The sequence below is a fragment of the Pristis pectinata genome, chromosome 26 (assembly GCF_009764475.1).
Source record: "Pristis pectinata isolate sPriPec2 chromosome 26, sPriPec2.1.pri, whole genome shotgun sequence".
Taxonomy (NCBI): Eukaryota; Metazoa; Chordata; class Chondrichthyes; order Rhinopristiformes; family Pristidae; genus Pristis; species Pristis pectinata.
Window position 1 is genome coordinate 1,546,363 of NC_067430.1, and position 19,636 is coordinate 1,565,998.

The 19,636-nt window shown below is 45.6% G+C and overlaps 1 protein-coding gene across 6 annotated transcripts in view; it reads left to right on the forward strand.

Annotated features, from left to right (window-relative positions):
- Nucleotides 1-236: 236 nt before the first annotated feature.
- hspg2 (heparan sulfate proteoglycan 2) overlaps nucleotides 237-19,636 on the forward strand; it is a 429,897-nt gene continuing 410,497 nt past the window's right edge. For all 6 annotated transcript variants that reach the window (XM_052039638.1, XM_052039640.1, XM_052039643.1 and 3 more), the window contains exon 1: nucleotides 237-438. In XM_052039638.1, coding sequence (XP_051895598.1) covers nucleotides 370-438 — 69 coding nt within the window. In that variant the 5' untranslated portion in view covers nucleotides 237-369. The remainder of the gene's footprint in view (nucleotides 439-19,636) is intronic.

A 19,636-nucleotide genomic window follows, 5' to 3' on the forward strand; every position in this document is an offset into this window, starting at 1 on the left:
CTTGGTTCAATGGTGCCGGCGGCAGTGCCGCACTCCGGCAGGGCTGCCCGGGAGGTGTCGGGGGTCCGACCCAAGAACGCACCAATGGGAAGGCAGGCTGCTTGGGCGTGTGATCCCGCTCCCGAAAGTCCAGTCCGGAGAGTGTGCAGGGGCGGGTCCATTCCGGGGAATCCATGGTGGGCTTTGTGCGGAGGCAGGGGGCGGGACGGGACCGGAGGGCGGGACGGACGTGGTCGCTCCCACGGGCCGAGCTGGCACGGTGAGCGGGTGGGCAGAGCCGGAGCAGCCCAGGACGGTGTCGCTACGACCCAGGGAGTGTGAACAAGTCGGCCGTGGCGGCGAGAGCGGGCGGGCGCCGGGCAGAGAGAAATGGGAGGCAGGGACGCGTGGCCAGGTCGCTGCCGGCTCCTCATTCACCTCCTCCTCCTCTCCTTCGCTGTGAGTACGAGGGGCCGCTTCCCGTGCATGTGAGGGCAGTGAACGTGGCGCCGGAGGGACCGCCGATCCCCTCCAGTAACACTTCCCAAAGTTTTCAAACTTCTGCACAAGTTTGTGCGGGCTCGGGGAGCGGGCGCCGGATAGTTTGGGGGAGTTCGGGTCCGACTTTGCTTCAGTTCCCCGGGTGTATTTGTGTAAAACTGCTACCAGATAGCAGCAATGGCTAATTTTATCCAGCTTGGAACTATTGCTATGTCTTAAACCTATTCATAGTTTGGTCTAAATGAGTCCATCTCCTGGCTCCACATCATTTCTGCAGAAAGATCTTTTTATTGAGCCTGTCTTCGACTGGACTGACAAGCATAAAAGTTTAATCACAAATGATGGGACTTTTAAACTCGGGAGGTTGGCTGGAAAGTTGGTATGATGTTCTGGGGCTTCGTACAGTCTCTTGCGGCACTCACACAGACACTGGACTTTGTACTGGGCCCCTCACCAGGTTAGAGACCAAATATCTCTCTGCACCCAGTGGATTCGGTCACCCAGCTGTGATGGCAGCGGGGAGGCTGGACCCGCTACAAGAGTTATATAGTCTCCTTTACAGAATCTGTGAAGTTGTTTCAGAGTCTATTCGTTTCTGGTTCAACTCTTCCAGCTGAATCACAGTGCTAGGCTGTGGAACACTTCCATTCCATCGTCAGGTTTGTTTTAGCACGTCGATGGAATTGGTGAGATGGTTGGTTCTCCGTACAGTTATTACAAGAGTCGCGGATTGAAGCCTTGTCAACGTTTGTTGTAATCTTGGGAATGTTTCTGGAATTGCTATGAACCTTGTTAAATAAATTGTTGCAGAACATTCTTTTACCCTTGCCTTTATTGCGCCACCAGTGCTTAAAGGTGTGAAATAAACCTGAATGGTCTGGCGTTAAGCTGGGGAAGAGTGCAGGTGTGTGAACGTTACCGTGAATCTATGATCCCCAAGGGCTATGCTTGGCATCTTTGTGTGTGGGAGCAAGATTCTGATGGCCGTTGATCAGATTCCCATTATATTTGCTACCTAATTTTACAGATGGGACTTCTGGACAGGTGTGTCAATGTTGGGTGTGACCCACTTGGTCTCAGTGCTGGCTTGTAGAACAGTGGTTTGCTGAGATGGCTGGTGCATGTGGAGCAGTCTGTGCTCTGATGCCATTGATTCAGACTGGAGAATTGGGGGACAAGGAGGTTGGAGGTTGCGATGTGATTAAGTGCACAGGTGACGAGGCAAATCCGAACCGTTCGATACCCTGTACTTAACGCGCAATGAAACTGCCCTGGGCAAATTTGGGAAGACGCGCCATTCCCTTGGTGACCCATCCTCTACATTCTGTACGGTCCCGCCATCCACTGCTGCAGCAAGGCGGCACCTCTTTCTCCTTCATCTGACTGCAGCAAGGGTGGTGCTGCCTCTCAGGGCCAGAGACCTGGGTTCAATCCGGACATTCAGTGCTGCCTGTTTGGAGTTTGCATGTTCTCCCTGTCACTGTGCTGGTTTCCTCTCATGCCCCCAAAGATGTGTGGGTTTAATTGGCTGCTGTGAATTGTCGTTAGTGTAGGTGAGTGATAAAACCTCGGGGTGAGTTGCAGTTTGGTTTATTATTATCACAGATACCAAGGTATGGTGAAAAAATTGTCTTGCATACCGTCCATACAGATCATTTCATTACACAGTGCATTGAGGTAGTACAAAGGAAAACAATAACAGAATGCAGAATATAGTGTTTCAGCTACAGAGGAAGTGCAGTGCAGGTAGACAATAAGGTGCAAGGCCATAATGAGGTAGATTGTGAGGTCAAGAGTCCATTTTATTGTACTAAGGAACCATTCAATAGTCTTATAACAGCAGGGTAGAAGCTTGTTAAGAATGAGGGGAGAGTAAAAATGGGATGAATATAGATTAGTGTAAACAGGTTGCTGATGGTCGGTGCAGACTTGGGTTGAGTTTCCATGCTATATCGCTCTGATTCTATGTCTCTCTATAATTGACTTACTATCTTCCCTGATTCCAAGTCCTTGGCTTGTTCTCTGCCTCGTCTGGCCTGTGGAGGAAATTGCACGTGTAGGTGGGGTTAGTTTGGATACACCCAATGAAGATTCCCGGGATTACCTCACCATTGATCTGTGATTCTTTTGATCATCCTTGTGGTTAAATAATTGCCTTGCACCCTGTTGTGAATGTATCCAGAAAGGCGGAGACTGATTCTTTTCCCGTCCTTGGCCACGTTCATACAGAACAAAGAGTGCAGTCTGGCTGTTCCCTTTATCACGGAGCCTCAAACTCAGATTAATCCCTGACTTTAAGAACACTTACTCAGAAACATGACACTCTGGAATACTCTCTCTCTCTCTCTCTTCCTCTCTCTCTCTCTCCAACACTCTCTCTGCCCCTCTCTCTCTCCTCTCTCCCTCTCTCCCTCTCTCCCTCTCTCCCTCTCTCCCTCCTCTCCCTCTCTCCCTCTCTCCCTCTCTCTCCTCTCTCCCTCTCTCCCTCTCTCCCTCTCTCCCTCTCTCCCTCTCTCCCTCTCTCCCTCTCTCCCTCTCTCCCTCTCTCCCTCTCTCCCTCTCTCCCTCTCTCCCTCTCTCCCTCTCTCCCTCTCTCCCTCTCTCCCTCTCTCCCTCTCTCCCTCTCTCCCTCTCTCCCTCTCTCCCTCTCTCTCTCCCTCTCTCCCTCTCTCCCTCTCTCCCTCTCTCCCTCTCTCCCTCTCTCCCTCTCTCCCTCTCTCCCTCTCTCCCTCTCTCCCTCTCTCCCTCTCTCCTCTCTCCCTCTCTCCTCTCTCCCTCTCTCCCTCTCTCCCTCTCTCCCTCTCTCGCTCTCTCTCTCTCTCTCTCTCTCTCTCTCTCCCTCTCTCTCCCTCTCTCTCTCCTCACTGGGACCACTGAGTTTGACTGCACCAATATTCTTACAGCTGGCCTCCCATACTCCAATAACATTGAACATATCCAACACTCGGCATGTTTTCTGCCCCACACCAAAGACCTTCATGTTCATTACATTCAGTTCTCCTACACTTTCTCCTTCTGCCTTGGGATAGTGGAGGAGGTCACATTGGAGGAGCACAAAGATATTGGAGGATTGAGAGGTTGGGGGCATGGGTGGGGAGGTGCGAAGCCGTGGAGGGATTTGAAAAGAGTGACGAGAAGTTTATCATCTTTAGACTGCTGATGGAGAATGACTGGGTTAACAGCTGGAGAAGTAAGGTTGGAGTTAGGGTCTAGACTGTGATTAAAATCCTCACTGATTTAGGGAGAGAAATGGTGTGCATGAAGATTCACAGAGATTGAACTTGCTTTGATTGTGATCATCTGTCTTGTCTGAATTGTGATTGTGGCGATGAAAGGCAAAAGAAAAAGTTGGAAATTAGATGATAAAATAACTATGACTCATACTTTCAACCCACAGATTAGGGCAGCACATTATCCTTGCTTTACATCACAAGAACTATGAGAGTTCTTTTTAGAACCGAGTGGGTGACGCTTTCACCTAGAAATGTGATTTCATTGTGTGGTCTCGAGCTTTGTAGAATAGACATGGTCCGGATGTGAATTCCTGGTCCAGAAATGATGTCTGTTGAGGTATTGCCAGTGGAGGGAAGAGATGTGGGGCTAAATAACCCCACAAGAAAGCATGTGAGATAAGGATTGAAAGTTCCCTTTATACTGATGAGCCCACGCTTTCTTGCACATTAGCAGTCACTTTAGTGAGGTATTTAAGAGATGTTGACTGGTATTGGTTTATTATTGTCACTTATACAGAGGTACAGTGGGAAAAACTTGTCTTACAAAACTGATCGTACAGGTCAATTCATTACACAGTGCAGTTACATTGAGTCAGTACAGAGTGCATTGACGTAGTACAGGTAAAGACAATAACCGTACATAGTGACATAGAGTTTAAATTTAAAAGTGTAGAATGATTATAGTAAAGGTAACGAGTAGATCTGTAGAGAGCAGCTTGCAACGTGTCGCCATGCTTCGGCGCCATCTTGTAATCGAGATATTGACTGCAGGACGGACCCCAGCTTTCGCACTATCAGGAGTGAAAGGGAGGAGAGAAGTGGGGTGCCTATTAAACTATCTACGTCGCCTCTGAACAGAGGCTGAGCGAGAGCTGGAAGAAGCTGTTTTGAGAGTTATTGTAACTGAATCCCTTTCCATAGATGCTGTATTTTTAGAAAAGCTAATTTTACTGTACAACGCTCTGCTTAGAATTATGGGCTGGATTGTGCCTTAAAAAGTTGGAGTCTTTGGCAGTGTTAGGAACAGGGGTAGGTCATTCAGTTCCTGAGAAAGATGGGCTCCTTTGGAAATGTTGGCCATTTGGCCATTTAGCTATCTGAGCACCTTCTGCTATGCAATTAAATAAATAACGGTTGATATCTGCATTCTTGATTTCAGACTTTTGATTGGCAAAGATAATTACTAAGGGCAGTGACAGTGTTTTAATTAGTGGAGATCTGGGCTTTCTGCAGGCACACTTTCAATGCCCAGCATAAAACTTGCACCTGCAATGGGCTGGCACTCGCTTCTCCTGAGTGGGCTGGAATGGGACCATGTTTGCAGGCACCAGGCTGGGGGAAATGCATTTGCCAGTGAGGTCCTGTTGTGAAAGTAGGAGGTACACCAGCATCAGATTCAACCTCCCCCAAAACCAGGTGAAAGTAGGTTGCATGATTCAGACTGAAAATTGACCAGCTAAGATTTATGAGGCAGGTTGAGTTGGGACGATTTAGAGAACAATTTCAAGTTGGGGACATTCTCACTGCTGTGGTAATTGTCACAATATTGAGTTGTATCTTGGTGTAAGAAATATTTAATATGGGTAAAACAATCTATGAAATCTTTTGCTGCATCCAAATCCAATGGAATGAAAATGATGATGTGAATTGACACCAAGGCTGTGGTCTGGGATATTTGATGCTCTTGTGACTTTGGCTTGGAGAAATGAAAGGCTTGTAAAATGTAATTTTCCTCTGTGTGTGAAGTTGTCAATGTAAAGCAGATTCCCAGTTGATGAAATCATTTCTCAACCATTGAAGATAACATCTTGCATGGCTGCAGTGAGATGCACAAGTTTACCATCAATGTCAGGAGTTGGCTCCACCAATCTAGATTTGGTGGAATGCTGTTTATGGACAAAAATTTAACTGGATTGAAATGTATCCGGATATTGGTTGCAGATGACTCCATGTATTCCATACCCTCTTTCTAAACTGATCAGATGTTAATATGAGATCTAGACATTTAATCCATGGAAACCTCAGTGGTAGGAGTAGGTTTGCAATGCAAATCAGGAGCAGGAGTTGGCTACACATCCCCTCAGTAAAATCACAACTGATCTGATTGTAATCTCAACTCTGCATTCTCATCCACCTCAAATAACCTTGCATTCATTTTCTTGTCCAATTTGGTTGAGCTTGAAGAGGTGACCAAGGGAGAATTGATGAGGGCAGGGTAGTTGGCGTTGTTTACATAGACTTTAGCAGGGTCTTTGACAAGGTGCCACATGGTAGGCTGGTCTGGAAGGTTAGATCATATGGGATCCAGGGTGAGCTAGCCAATTGGATACAAAATTATTTGGTGGAAGGAGGTAGAGGCTGGTAGTGGAGGGTTTTTCAGATTGGAGGCCTGTGAGCAGTGGTGTGCTGCGGAGGCTGGTGCTGGATCCCCTGTGGTTGATCATATTTGGGTTTGGATGAGAATATAGGAGGCACAATTAGTAAGTTTGCAGATGACACCAAAATTGGTGGTGTGGTGGACAGGGAAGAAGGTTGTCTAAGGTTACGACAGGATCTAGATCCTTTGGGAAAGTAGGCAAAGGAATGGCAGATGGAATTTGACTAAGAGGAGTGTAAAGTGGTGCATTTTGGGGAGTTGTGTTGTGGAACAGAGACCTAGGGGTACAAGTACATGGTTCCTGAAAGTGGCAACATGGGTAGACAGGTTGGTGAAAGCGTGATGAAGGTGGTGCTTGCCATCGTCAGTCAGGGCATTGAGTAGAAGAGTTGGGATGTACAAGATGTTGGTGAGACTGCACGGAGTATTGTGTCCAGTTCTGGTCGCCATGTGATTAAACTAGAGGGGGTGCAGAAGAGATTCACAAGGTTGTTGATGGGACTGGAGGGTTTGAGTTGTAAGGAGAGACTGGATGGGCTGGGACTTTCTTCCCTGGAGTGTAGGAGGCTGCGGGTCGACCTTATCGAGCTTTATAAAATCATGAGCAGTATAGATAAGCTGGGTGATCACAGTCTTTCACCCAGAGTCGGGGAGTCTAAAACTAGAGGGCACAGGATAAAGATGAGAGGGGAAAGATTTAAAAGGGACCAGCGGGTGGTGGGTATGTGGAACGAGCTGCCAGAGGAAGTGGTAGAAGCAGGTGCAATAACAACTTCTAAAAGACGTTTTGACAGGTAGGTGGATAGGAACGGTTTTAAGGCATATGGACCAATCACAGGCAAATGGAACTAGCTCAGGTATGTTCCTGTGCTGTATGAAACTGACACTCCCCATCTCTGGCTTGAAAATATTTGAACGCGCTGCTTCCACTACCTTTTTGAGAAAGAGATTTGCAAAGAACCACAACCCTCTGAAAGAAAAGAATTCACCTCTTCGCTTAAATGTGCAACCTTATTTTTGAAGAGTGACCCTCTCGTTCTACATTGTCACAAGAGGAAACACTCTCTCCACATTCACACTGTCAAGACCTTGTATATTTCAAACAAGTCACCTCTCACTCTTTAAGCTCCAGCGGATACAAGCCTGCCCTGTCCAACCTTTCCTCCTAAGATGCACCTGCCCATTCCAGGTGTTAGTCTTATAAAGCTTCTTCGAACTGCTTCCAATGCAGTCCGAAGCCTTTTGAATAAGGAGACCAGTACTGTACACAGTGCTGTAGGTGTGGTCTCACTAACGCCTCATGTAACTCCTGTGGCCTTGTGCACTGAATAGATACTGATAGATCAATAGGGATGTTGTCAACAGTCTGACATGGAGTATGTACCACTTACAGGAAACATGGGGGATGCTGGGCTTCATAAATAGGGGGAGAGAAAGCAAGAATGGGGAAGTCACAGTAAACCACTGGTTCAGGCACGAATGGCGTATCATGTCCAGTTCTGGCACCATGCTTCAGGAAAAATGTGAAGGCTTTGGAAAGGGCGAAGAAACATTAAGGAAAATGATTCCAGAGATGAGGAACTTTGGTTTTGTGGCTAGACTGAAGAATCTGGCGTGGTACTCCTTGGAACAGGGTAGCTTGCCAGAATATGGGATGGAAGTATTTAAAATCATGAAATGTAGAGATGGAAAGGAATTGTTCCCATCGGCAGAGGGGTCAGGAACCTGGGAACAAAGGAACACGGACTGTTCCTATTGGTTGCGAGCTCAAGAATCAGGGAACACGGAATGAAGGTGATTGGCAAAAGAACCAAAAAATGACATGGAAGTGTTTTTACATATTGAGTGTTTAGGGTCTGGAATGGTGGATGCAGGTTCAATTGCAGCATTCGGACAGGAGCTGGTTACCCTCTGAAAAGAGAATATACTGGTTTGGGGAGAGAGATTCGGAGTGGGACTGTATGGATTGCTGGCACATTGAGCCAGTATGTGCTTGACAGGCTGAATAGCTTCCTTTGGTGTTTTAATCTTGCTGTGAATCTGTGAAGTACTTTCTGTTTGCAATACTGAATTATTCAGTCTTAGAATTGGCCACATTTTCACTGTTTACGTGAAGAGATACTTAATGTGTTTAGTGCTTGCAGTGATGTATTTGAGTGTATCTGTGTGAACCTTTTCTACTTGGGCCTTGCTGGTTGTGCTTTAGCCAGGGTTTCTAGCACGTTGTGCCAGGGGTGAGCCACAGCTAATTCTGAAGAAATGCTGGTGAGCATGATGGCCGAATTTAAATGGACTGCAATGAATGTGGATGGAATGTAAAGGTGATTAACCCATGTGGCTTGTCAGTTGTTTTCCTTAGCCAGTCCTTCCAGATCGAGGATAACTTGCTTCTGCTCCAGTTCTGTGGGTTCTGATTGTCAATCAGGTGGGAACCGCAGAGTCTTCCACAGATGGGGTAGGAGGTGGATGATGAAGTGAGCAGATGGTCATTTTGTGAGGTGGTGTGTTCCTTTCAATGCTGATGTGGGTATTCTGTGTGCTCCTGAACCATGGCTGAAAGGTTCTCAGTACCATAAACATTTACCTGGGCCATGGTGGTCTGCTGCAATGGGTCAAAGCAGAGAGTTGGCAAGGGACTGGGAGTCTCTTGGCGACTACAGGCTTGGTCGGTCTTTTACTGAAGGAGAGATTTCATCACAGTCTAAACCTAAGTTTGTGTGCGGTTGAAGGAATTAAACAATTAGGTTACATGTAGTGGGTAGGCATTCTTACAGAGTTACTGCAAATCTTTAATCCACTATAGGGAAGATGACAAATAAAGTTGCCAAACTGTGGATTATTTGCCAAGTTTACATAGACTGGTGGAAGAGATGGCTTGTTGAGGGAGATTTCAGTGGGACACCCATGACGAGGACCATATGGAGGGAATGTTTTGTGTACAAGACTTAAACCGTTGGTTTACCAGAGTCAGTTTAGGGTCTGATCGGAACTTTGATTTTCAGGTTATGAAGGCTTTTCAGGTTATTTTCATAGGCAGAGCTAACCAAATGATCCCAGAGTCCAGATGAAGTGTCTCTACCTGAAACGTTGACTCTACAGATGCTGCCTGACCCACTGAGTTCCTCCAACACTTTGTTGATCCCATTTGTTCAATTGTTCCCTGTTGTAATGCATATTTGTCCTTTTTACCCAATTTTTACCCAATTCCATTTACTCTTGATTATCCTTCTAAATTCTTTTAAGCAGAACATTCTTGATCATAAGAGGTCAGTGTGTTATCAAGAAAAATTCTCCTAACTTTATAATTCTAGTAAACAGTTAAAATAAATTGGAAATAAAAACAGAAAATGCTGGAAATATTGAGCTAATCAGGCAGCATCTGTAGAGAGAGGAACAGTTAATATTTTGGGCATTGACCATCTATTAGAAGTGGATTCTATCAGACTTTCCCTAGATACATGGAGTGGTGTGATATATGAAATCTGAAGTTATCGGGGTTGGGGGGAGGGGTGTGGGGACACCTCTCTGCTGGAAGTGTAAGCTACAAGGCTGGAGCAGCTTATTACCTGAAACAGTGCGCCCTCTCTCAGCAGCACCTCCATCTCTTGTGCCATTCAGTCTGTCTGGATCCCAACCCGCTCACAGACACTCTGTGTTCTCTTTGCAGCTTAAAACTTGTCCCATTTCTAACTTCTCCCACTTCTGATGAAAGGTCACTAAATTGAAGCATGAACTCCACTTCTTTCCTCAAAGATGCTGCCTGACCTGAGGATTTCCACCATTTTCCAGTTTTCTTTCAGATTTCAAGTGACCACAATATTTTCCTTACGGAGAAAGGTTAATTACAATTTAGTGTTTACATTTACTTTCACCCTTTGTTTGAAATTGTTTTCAGTTAATTGTTCCTTTGTTATAATGTTACCTTCTCTCAATAGGATTTGTAGGAAAGTGTGAGTTTTGGAGCTAATAAGAAGTGGTATTCCACTGAAAACAGTATCAGCTGATTACAAACTGGACTTGGCTTTCGTGGAAAGCCTGGGGCTGGCTTGTCTCATCCTTTGGGTGTGGAAGCAATGGGGAGTTTTGCTAAGATTTGAAGTTCAGTTTGCTGCCAGCGTGGTTGGAGTTGAAGAAGCTTTGTGCTAACCCAGGCCATCTCCCCCAGGGGAGTCCGCACACCGATACCAGAGGAAGGGTGGGACTTGCCTGGGAGGAAAGCCATAGTGCTGAAGCAAACACAATGGGCAAAAATTTAGGAATCTGGATTCAAGGATTCTGTCATCTGGCCAAGCATGTTTGGACTTGCATTCAACGAGTGTGTCAGAGTATATTGCCTGGGGCTATATAGTGAGCTCTCAGATGCTGGGATAAGTGGTTGTTCTGCCTGGCAGCTATTATAAAGTAACTGGATGGGAGCTCTCTTTTCAATGAGTGCGTGGAGATTGGACTGAGCTGCAGTGTTGGTACATGTTGCACGTAGTTGTCAACTGAGGCTAAGATTTTAAAAGAACAAGAAAGCTTGTATTGCACAGTGACCCTTGGACTGGTCAACTATTGGGTTCCTAACCTCTGGGTTGCTTGTTAGTGTGAGGGAAGGAGTGTTTCTGAAAAGGGAATGTGCGCTCTTCAATGTTAGTTTTGTACACTCGCTAGCAAGGACTTTGGTGTTCTTCTTCCGTTGTTGAGCTCTTCTGTGCAAGTAGGTGATCATGTGCTTGGAGTGTGGTCTGATATCTTGTATGAAAGGACGATCCATGGTTCTCCCCAGCACAGCAATAAACTGTCAGCTTTGAGCATTAGTTCGAATTGCGTAAGTAGAGGGAGGCCATTTGGTCTATCGAGTCTATACCAGTTCTTGGTAATTTAGCCAGTCCCATTTCCCACCCTCTCTCCATTGCCCTGAGAAGTCATTCCTTTTAGATATCTATCCACGTCTATAGAGCACCTCAATTGAATCTGCCCCCACTATGCCCCCTGGTGGTGCATTCCAGATCCTAACCAGTCCTCACCTTCATCCTATGTCCCCTTGTTCTTGACACCTCTGCCAAAGGGGACAGTTTCTCTCCATCCACTCTGTCCAGGCCCTTCATAGTTTTAAATAGGTCAATCAAATCCCCCCCACCAAGTTGTTGTGTTCCACATAACTAAAGTTTCTCACCCCTGAAATCATTTTAGTAAATCTCTTCTGTACCTCCTTTCAAGTCTGTACATCTTTGCTGACTGTGGCGCCCATAATTGGATACCAATTGGTTGTTAAGATTCCTCATGTTCCCAGACTCTATTTATAAAGCCGAGGATTCCTTGGCTTTTTATAACCACTTTCTCAACCTGCCCTGCTACCTTTAATGAACTGTACGCACATTTGCATTGGCTTGGAAACGTTTGGCGCCTGAGATGAGAGTGCTGCTAGCTAAAACAAGCGCCCACTTGTACTGAGGAAGTCTGTCTGTGAAAATGTGTGACACTCGGGTAACTGAATAGGGAGGAGAACAATTATTAAAAGAATGCTGATAAAGTTTTAAAGTTAATGGAGTTTAACCCTTCAAGGATTCAAACAGCATTTCTGCTTCACAGTGAGAACTCCAGTACTTGCTGTACACAAGGTTACTGCGAGAATACAGTCAAATGGAGGATTGTATGGTAATTACTATAACTTATGCTATGAAACTTTGGACAGACTATTACAAAGTCGAAGCTGAGGGTAATTTATGCTCTTTGTAGAAAACTGCACTGTACTGAGAATACTTTTGAATTGGATTTGGTGTTTGATAGTGACATTTATGGTCCTAAGTGCAGTTAGAAATTCAAGGGAGGGATTATAGTAACAAAATAAACAGTTAGGAGGAGGAGAGGCACATCTTGGAAAGTACTTGGCTCTTGAGCCTGGTACCCAGCCCAAGCCCACGGGTGCCAGCACTATGTGTCAACTTTGGGATGGGACGAGCCTTGCCATTTTACACCTGGAGCAGAGGATGTGATTTGTATTGCTACTAGTGATGTCTAGTCTTGATCAATGGTGATACACACATGTGTAGGAAATGTAGGAAGTCCTTAGGCTCGGGTTGGGTCAGGTTTGGCCATGGTCAGCTTGGGTTTGGGCTGTGTTTTAATTTTATACCTGAGCTGATCTCTACTGCGAAGAAATTCTGTACAAGTTGGGTTTGCTCAAAGATTTTGGTGATCATGGATTATATTTGTACTTTGCACAGGCAAGGCCACAGACTTCATTGTCTGTCACGGCTTTTTGACAGAGTATTTCAAGAGCATTTTTTTGCATAATTTTCAAAATGATCCAAAGCACATGACAACCAAGTCATCACACTTGTAGTATAGCCAATTTACATGTGGCAAGATCCCACAGACAGCAGTTTGATGGCCAGATATCATGCTTCGCCCCTGTATTTCTCCTGAGAGTATAGATGGGTGCTTTGATCTAACAACTCATCTCAAACGCAGAACTTCCATCAGCATAGCACTCCCACACGTTAATTCAGCATTGATGCCCACATCTGTGGAGTGGGTAGATTGTTCAATGTAACAAGTGTGTCTGCTCCTAATGAACTTGGTCCCCCTCTAATTATCCTGCTCAGACTCTCCTTCAACATTCCTTTATTCCCTTGGCCTTGGTATCAGTTCTTGTCATAAATGCACAGTGCCAACGACCTCCAAGTGGTAGTGTGTGCTGCACTCTTGCTCCTTTGTGTAAGGCCGCTCCTGCTAAAAATATACAAGGTGCTCCCCATTTTAAGCAAACTAAAATTCTTCCTTTGAACTGCTCATGACCTACTTGTACTTGCTCTTGATTGAGGCTCCCCCACTTGGACTGTTATACCAGCCATGCCAGAGTTGGTTGGAGGTGGGTTGTTCTTCTGTTGCTCTGTGGTTCACTTTCCAATTATTTGTCCTTGTGTTCTGAAGGAGGGGATAAATTGCATCATGTGAACACCAGCCTCGCTTTGGCCAAACCCAGTTGTACTTCCAGTCTCCAGCACCTTGGGAACTTTGTTCTGCAATAAACTACCATGTAAACCAATCATTCCCAAACATCCTTTGGTGAATAGGGCGACAGCTGAGGATGGTTTGCTGTGCTCACTGCCAGAACTGGTGCAGTGCGAGTCAGAACCCCAGTGTCTGCTCCGTGACAATGGAGCCCGTGGAACTTCTTTTAAAGGGACGGGACAGGCTAGCACCACTTGAATGTGCATCAGGCCTTCCTACATGGAGTTGGACAGAATGCAGAAAAGCTTTCAGTTCCAAGTAGAATTTAGTCACATTCCAATTCTAGAGTTTTACTTTCAAATTTTTGAAACTATTTAGATGTCTGAAAGAACTGAACCATGATTTATATAGTTTGCTTAAAATGACTTCTATTGTGGAGCACCTTGTATATTTCCAACCGCAACAGAAAAGGTACAAGTGTTTTTTCTTGTGACTTCAGGACATCTCAAGGTGCCTGACAGCCAATGTTGATGTGGGGGAAATATCAAAAGCAGTTTTGTTTTATCCTTTTCCAGAATGTGGATATTAGTGGCAGGTTTGGAACTTATTGTCCAACTGAATTGCCTTGTAGTGAGGAGGCATTAAGGAGTCAACCACCGGTAGGTCTGGGGTCACATACAGACAGGGCTAAGTGTGGGCAGCAATCCTCCTTAGAAGGATGTTGGTGAACCAGATTGGTTTTTCAGACCGTTTGTGGTTTCATAGGCACTGTTACTGAGGGCAGCCTTACAACCAGGGACTGTGCTGAAATTGGAGGTAAATAGGACCCTGGTTTAAGGCTCTCTTCAAAATCCAAGACCTTTATTCCTGTGGCACCTGATCGGCCCTGCACTGGTGTGTACGCATGGATTATGTGCTCAAGTTTGGAGTGTGCCTTGACCCGTGTCCTTTTAAGTCAGACTAACATTGAGTTTGAACACTTAAAGTTCAAAGGGGCCCCTCTTTCCACTGTTGTCTCGGTTGAATCCTAGGAGCTACATTGTGACACCCTGGTGTGCGAGCCACAATGTCAATCCTTGATGAGAGAGATTTACACAAATCTTTATTTTGAGTTTGAATACAGGTGAAAGGAAGATTAAAATGATCTAAAGAGTGAAAGGTGAGGTGAAAAATTTAACTTTGCCTCAGAAATTAATGTGGAATGGAAAATCAGGCGTGCTTAGTTAAAGTGGATTGCCGAAACTTCATTTTAACCCCTGCTGTTCCAGGGTGTTGCCACTCCCCTGTCACAGAGAAGGGGTGGATGTGACCATGTGGGGGAAAAGTCTCTTTTTAAAGCTTCTGGAAAGGACAAGATATTGGGGTAATCAGTGGAGGAGGAAAACCCAGGGTAAGGAAACACAGAGCATGGTTTAAAAGAAATAAGACGGTGTAACAATATGAAGATAATATGTTGGTCAAAGGGACCAATTTTCTCACATCACGTATCTCGTATTTTCTTACATTGAGCCTGTTTCCCTGTAAGTTTCTTCTCATGCCCATCAACACCCCCAGCCCACCCCCTTTCTCCTGCCACCCACCCAACTAGTGGTAATGTACATTTGACTATTGATTTATGAAAACCACTACACAACATTAAAAATGTGACCACTGCCATCTTCCAACCACATGGATCTACCATATATCTACAGTTTTAACATCCCACACATTCCCTGGCGTGGAATGATTTGAGGGGAAGCCAGCTTGGACTCGGGTCTGAAGTTGACCTTGGGGGTGGGGTGGAGGGGAGGTGACAGCTGCGCTGGTCGGAGAAAGGAACTGTGAAGGAAAGCAGTGACTGCTTTGTGGTTGTACAAAACCAGGCATTATGCACTCTGGACTGAAAGGAGCTTGAGTATTAACTAAGGCTCTTTTGGTGGCACTTTGAGTGCAGGTCTCTCTTCAAGGGGTTGAGAATTCGCTGAGGGAGTGCTACAGTTTTTTGGATGAGATGTTTGCCCTTGGTATTATTCGAAGAACCGTGTGGGAATACACTGATGTTCCCCAGTCAGTGCCCAAGAAAGATGAATTGGAGCCATGCATCTATTGGCTGCCTGGGGTTTCATGTTACCATGACAGTGACTTGCTGTGAGACACTAAGGTTGTACAAATGCTCGTGTTGCTTTCTGTGTAGTGTGGCATTGAACCACATTGGAGTAGGGTTGGGCGGTGGGGTTCACTGGAGCCATGGCTTTCCGAAATAGCTCCAACGTTCTCCCCAGTTTTCCACACAGCCGTTCATTCCCCATCCAAGAGGCCTATGCTGGGATGTGGCGTGGTGAAGCAGTCCTTTATTTCTTTGAAGGATTGTTCGGTGGACTTTAATAGATGATCGATTAGTCATACAGGATGGAAAAAGGCCCTTTGAACCAACTGGTCCATGCTGATTAAGATTCCCATCTGAGCTAGTCCCATTTGCCTGCATTTGGCCAATATCCCTCTAAATCTTTCCTATCCATGTACCTGTCCAAGTGCCTTTTTAAATGATGTTAATGTACTTGCCTCTGGCAGCTCATTTCCAGATACTGATCAGCCTCTGGGTGAAAAAATTGCCCCTCGGGTTCTTATTAAATCTCTACGCCTCACCTTAAACCTATGCCCTCTAGTTCATGATTCCCCAACCCTGGGTAAAAGACTGAGTAGTATAGATAGGGTGAATGTATACATAATTTTTTTATACCTCTATAAGATCACCCCTCATCCTCTTGCGCTCCAAGAAAAGTTCTAGTAGAGGGGTTGGGCATTTACCTTATGTAAGTACAGACCTCTCTGTCACCTCTGTGGGGAAGCAGGAGGGGATTTTCGGTTTCAGTTACGAAGTCTGGAGCTGTTCTCGAGCTAGGTTAGAGAGAGACAACACGATGGCAGTGTTACGTTGGTGTTCAGTTATAGTGTAGTAAAAACACTGGTGGTGCAAGGTCACTAAATCATTCAAAACCTGCTGGTTACCACATGGTGCTCTCCTTGATTAACCACTTGTAGTCAGGAGGCTGATAAATCCTTGACTTGCCAACCACACTGTGTGCTGCAGGGCAGAGGATCACAGCATCAGACGTTCGGAGGTATTTGTGGCAGCAGCTGTGAAAATAGTCCTGGGACTGAGGTGGATGCCAGGGTTTGGCGATGGTTAAGAGGCTGAACATTCACTACTCCAACCCTGGTCTGTCCTGAAATACCAGCCTGAGCCTGTGACCCATTCCTTCCTAGGGCCTCACTCAGATGGAGGCCTCCTGCCCTTCAGCAGTCAAATGATGGAACCTGTTGCTGGGAGAGCATTGATACAAGTGTCCAGAAGATCTCCCTCCCAGCGTGGCAGCTTTCTGTGTACTTGGACGATCTGGTTCACTGAGGTTTATGACAAGTCGCAGTGGGCTCTCTCTCATTCTATTTCTCTTCAAATAAACTCACCAATTGTTCCTGAGTCAAACAGAACACTTAATGAAAATCAAAACTTGTAATGGAAATAGAATGGTCTTTTTTAAACAGCTGTAACCGTAGCCCAAATCTTTATTGTCGTCATGCCAACTGGAAACTTGTAGGAGTTACTGAGAACACAAACCTTTGGAGTATTTCCCTCCCCAGGTTATTTCCAGTACAGACCACGATGACTGTTCACTGCTGTTTCTCAGTGGGTGACCCCCAAGCTCTGACTCAGAGACAGCCTCTCTCGTCTCTGAGTCAGAGGTTGGGGGGGGTGGGGGGGGGAGTTTTCACTCTAGAGTTTTGACCCTATATCTAAGGTGGTGCTCCTGTGCAGCACTGGGGAGTCTGTAATGTCTGGGCTCACCGTTTTTATTGTCTGTTAAACTTTTACCCTCTGAAATGTAAACTTTTACATCTGCTTCAGAGGAGTGCTGAGTCCTGCCCCATGGCTATGCCTCTGTGAATGCTCAACAACGGCTGCTGGGTAATTCACTACATTGCTGTTTCTGGGATCCAACTGCTGCATTTCTTTACTTACAACAGTGACCAGTGACCATGTACTTCATTCGCTGTGAAGAATTTGGGGACGTTGAGTTTGTGAAGGGGATGGTATCTATTGTAAATCATCTTCCTCTTTCAGTGGCTGCCAGCCCAGTGACAAGCTGACCACAGTTTTGTGCTCTAAAGGAGAGGCAGCAAGAGGTCGGTGCTGATGCAGGGTGTTGACCTGAAACATCGACAATTCCTCACCCCCCCCCCCACAGATGCTGCTTGACCCACTGAGTTGCTCTAGCAGAGTTTGTTGCTCCAGATTACAGCATATGAAGTCTCTTGTGCAAGAGTCTATTTCTTTGATGTTTCATTAGGTCATAAGGGGTTTAGATATGGTGAATGCGTACAGTCATTTTTCCCAGCGAAGGGAAAAACTAGAGGGCATAGGTTTAAGGTGAGAGGTGAAAGATTTAAAAGGAACCTGAGGGACAAATTCACACAGAAGATGATGCGTGTATGGAGTGAACTGCCAGAGGAAGTGGTTGAGGCAGGTACAATAACAACATTTAAAAGAAGTTTGGATAAATACATAGGTGTTCAGAGGGATATGGGCCAAATGTGAGCAAATGGGACTAGCTTGGTGGGCATCATGGCTGGCATGGACAAGTTGGGCTGAAGGGCCTGTTTCTGTACTGTTTCTCTGGCTCGTGTGTCTGCAAGAAGAGGTGATGATTCTTGTGATGCCAGCAGTGACTGCTTGCCTTTAAAGTATTTCCATTGTTGTAACTGAAATGGACCTCTGTTCAACTCCAGACTTGGTGATAAAGCGCAGCAGGCCATCAGGTGGTGGTTGTCCACTTTAGCAGAGAACAGATTCCTTGGACCCCACCAAGTCCAACCAACCATCGAGACCCATTTACACTAATCACAATTGTTTTATTCTCCCCACAATTGACTCCCCTCAGATTCTACCACTCACCTAGAAACAGTGGCCAATTAACCTACCATCCACACATCCTTGGCGTGGGAGGAAATCGGAGCACCCAGAGGAAACATGTAGAATTGCCATTATTAGATTGTATAAGTATAAAGCATTTATTCATTGTTGAAGTCAGGGGTTGAGTTTAGGATTTATAAAAAGCAACAATTTGCAATGAATAACCTTGTTTCATTCCTTGAAGAGTTAAGCCATTCAGAACCTAGTGTTGGATGGTTGCACTGCAGTGTGACAGAAATGCGAATCTCACTTCAGTCTTCTGTGGCTCCTCTGCCTGTGGGTGAAAGGGACTGTCCACAAGTATCCTCCTCCAACCTCTGCTGCAATGTACTTGAGAAGGAGGGAGAAAAGTCAAGTTGGAAAAGTCACTTGTCTGACGAAGTGCAGCTGAAAGGCGGACAGTGTCATCCCCAGGGTTTGGTTGGTGCCTAATTTGGTTATTTCCATTTTATGAGCTGTAACAACGTGAAGTGTGCAAAATCACTCCTCGTAGCTTTGCTCTCTGAAGTTGCCTCGTTCTTGCCGAATACCGGACGTGGAAACGATGGGGACAGTTGGCTAATTGGCTTCTGTAAATTCACCTTGATGTAGGTGTGGTGACAGGGAGAATGGAGCAGAGCTGAGTGGATAGTTCCAGGGATATCAGTGTGGCAATGGCTCTGATGGGATTGCTCTGAGAAGCAGAATAGACTCCATGGGCTGAAGGGCCTCCTTTGTATTGTAGGAAATATGAGACTGGTCAGCTCCATGAGCCAGAATTGTCATGAGATTAGATCTTAGTTCCTTTGCACTTTGGTTTTGTAGCCTTTGCTGCACATCTGTCCTACCCTTCACAACTACAATAAAATAAGAGTGTGGACATGGTATTAAGTGCTGCAAAAGTAAATTAGGCTGATGGAGTTGAGATGCCGGTGACTAGTAATCTTGCTGTGTGGGGAGCAAACTTGAGGCCAAAAGGCCTGGAACCATTTCTCCATTCCTTCCTGTAACTGAAATAATATTGGTTGCCAGTAGTTACTGAGCCCACAGTCAGCCAGATCCAACGTGTTAGGAGGGGAGTTTGTGACTGGAGTATTCACAAGTGTTTTGTAAGGTTTGGTTTGTGGTGTGGGGTGAGTTCTGCAGAAGGCTGAGAAGAGGACTGTCATTTTTAAAAAAAAAAAGTCTGATCATTTGAAAGATGGTGATGGCTTTATAAATAGTTTCTGAGTTCTGTCATTCCAATGTGAGTGAATTCCTGGCAAGTCACTATTTGGAACAGACATAACAATGAGAGGATCTTTTTTCATTTGTTTAAAAATGAAGATGGTGTAGATAAGGGCCCCAAAAAAGGATCAACTGAACTATGAATTCCTTAGGAAGCAAATGGAATGTTTTGGTGACTCTCTCTCTCTCCTTATTTTTCAGAACGTAGTATTGCTGGCAAGGCCAGCATTTATTGCCCAACCTTATTTGCCCTTCATATTGGTAATCTGCTGCTTTGAGTTACTGCCGTCCTTCTGGTGAAGGAGCTCCCCAACTGCTGGGCAGGGAGTTCCAGGATTTAGACCCAGCAACAATGGAGGACTGGCATATGATTTGGAGCAGGTGGTATTCCCATACCCATCACTCCTTCCTTTGTCTTTTGTGGTGGTGTAGGTTACGGGTTTGGGAGGT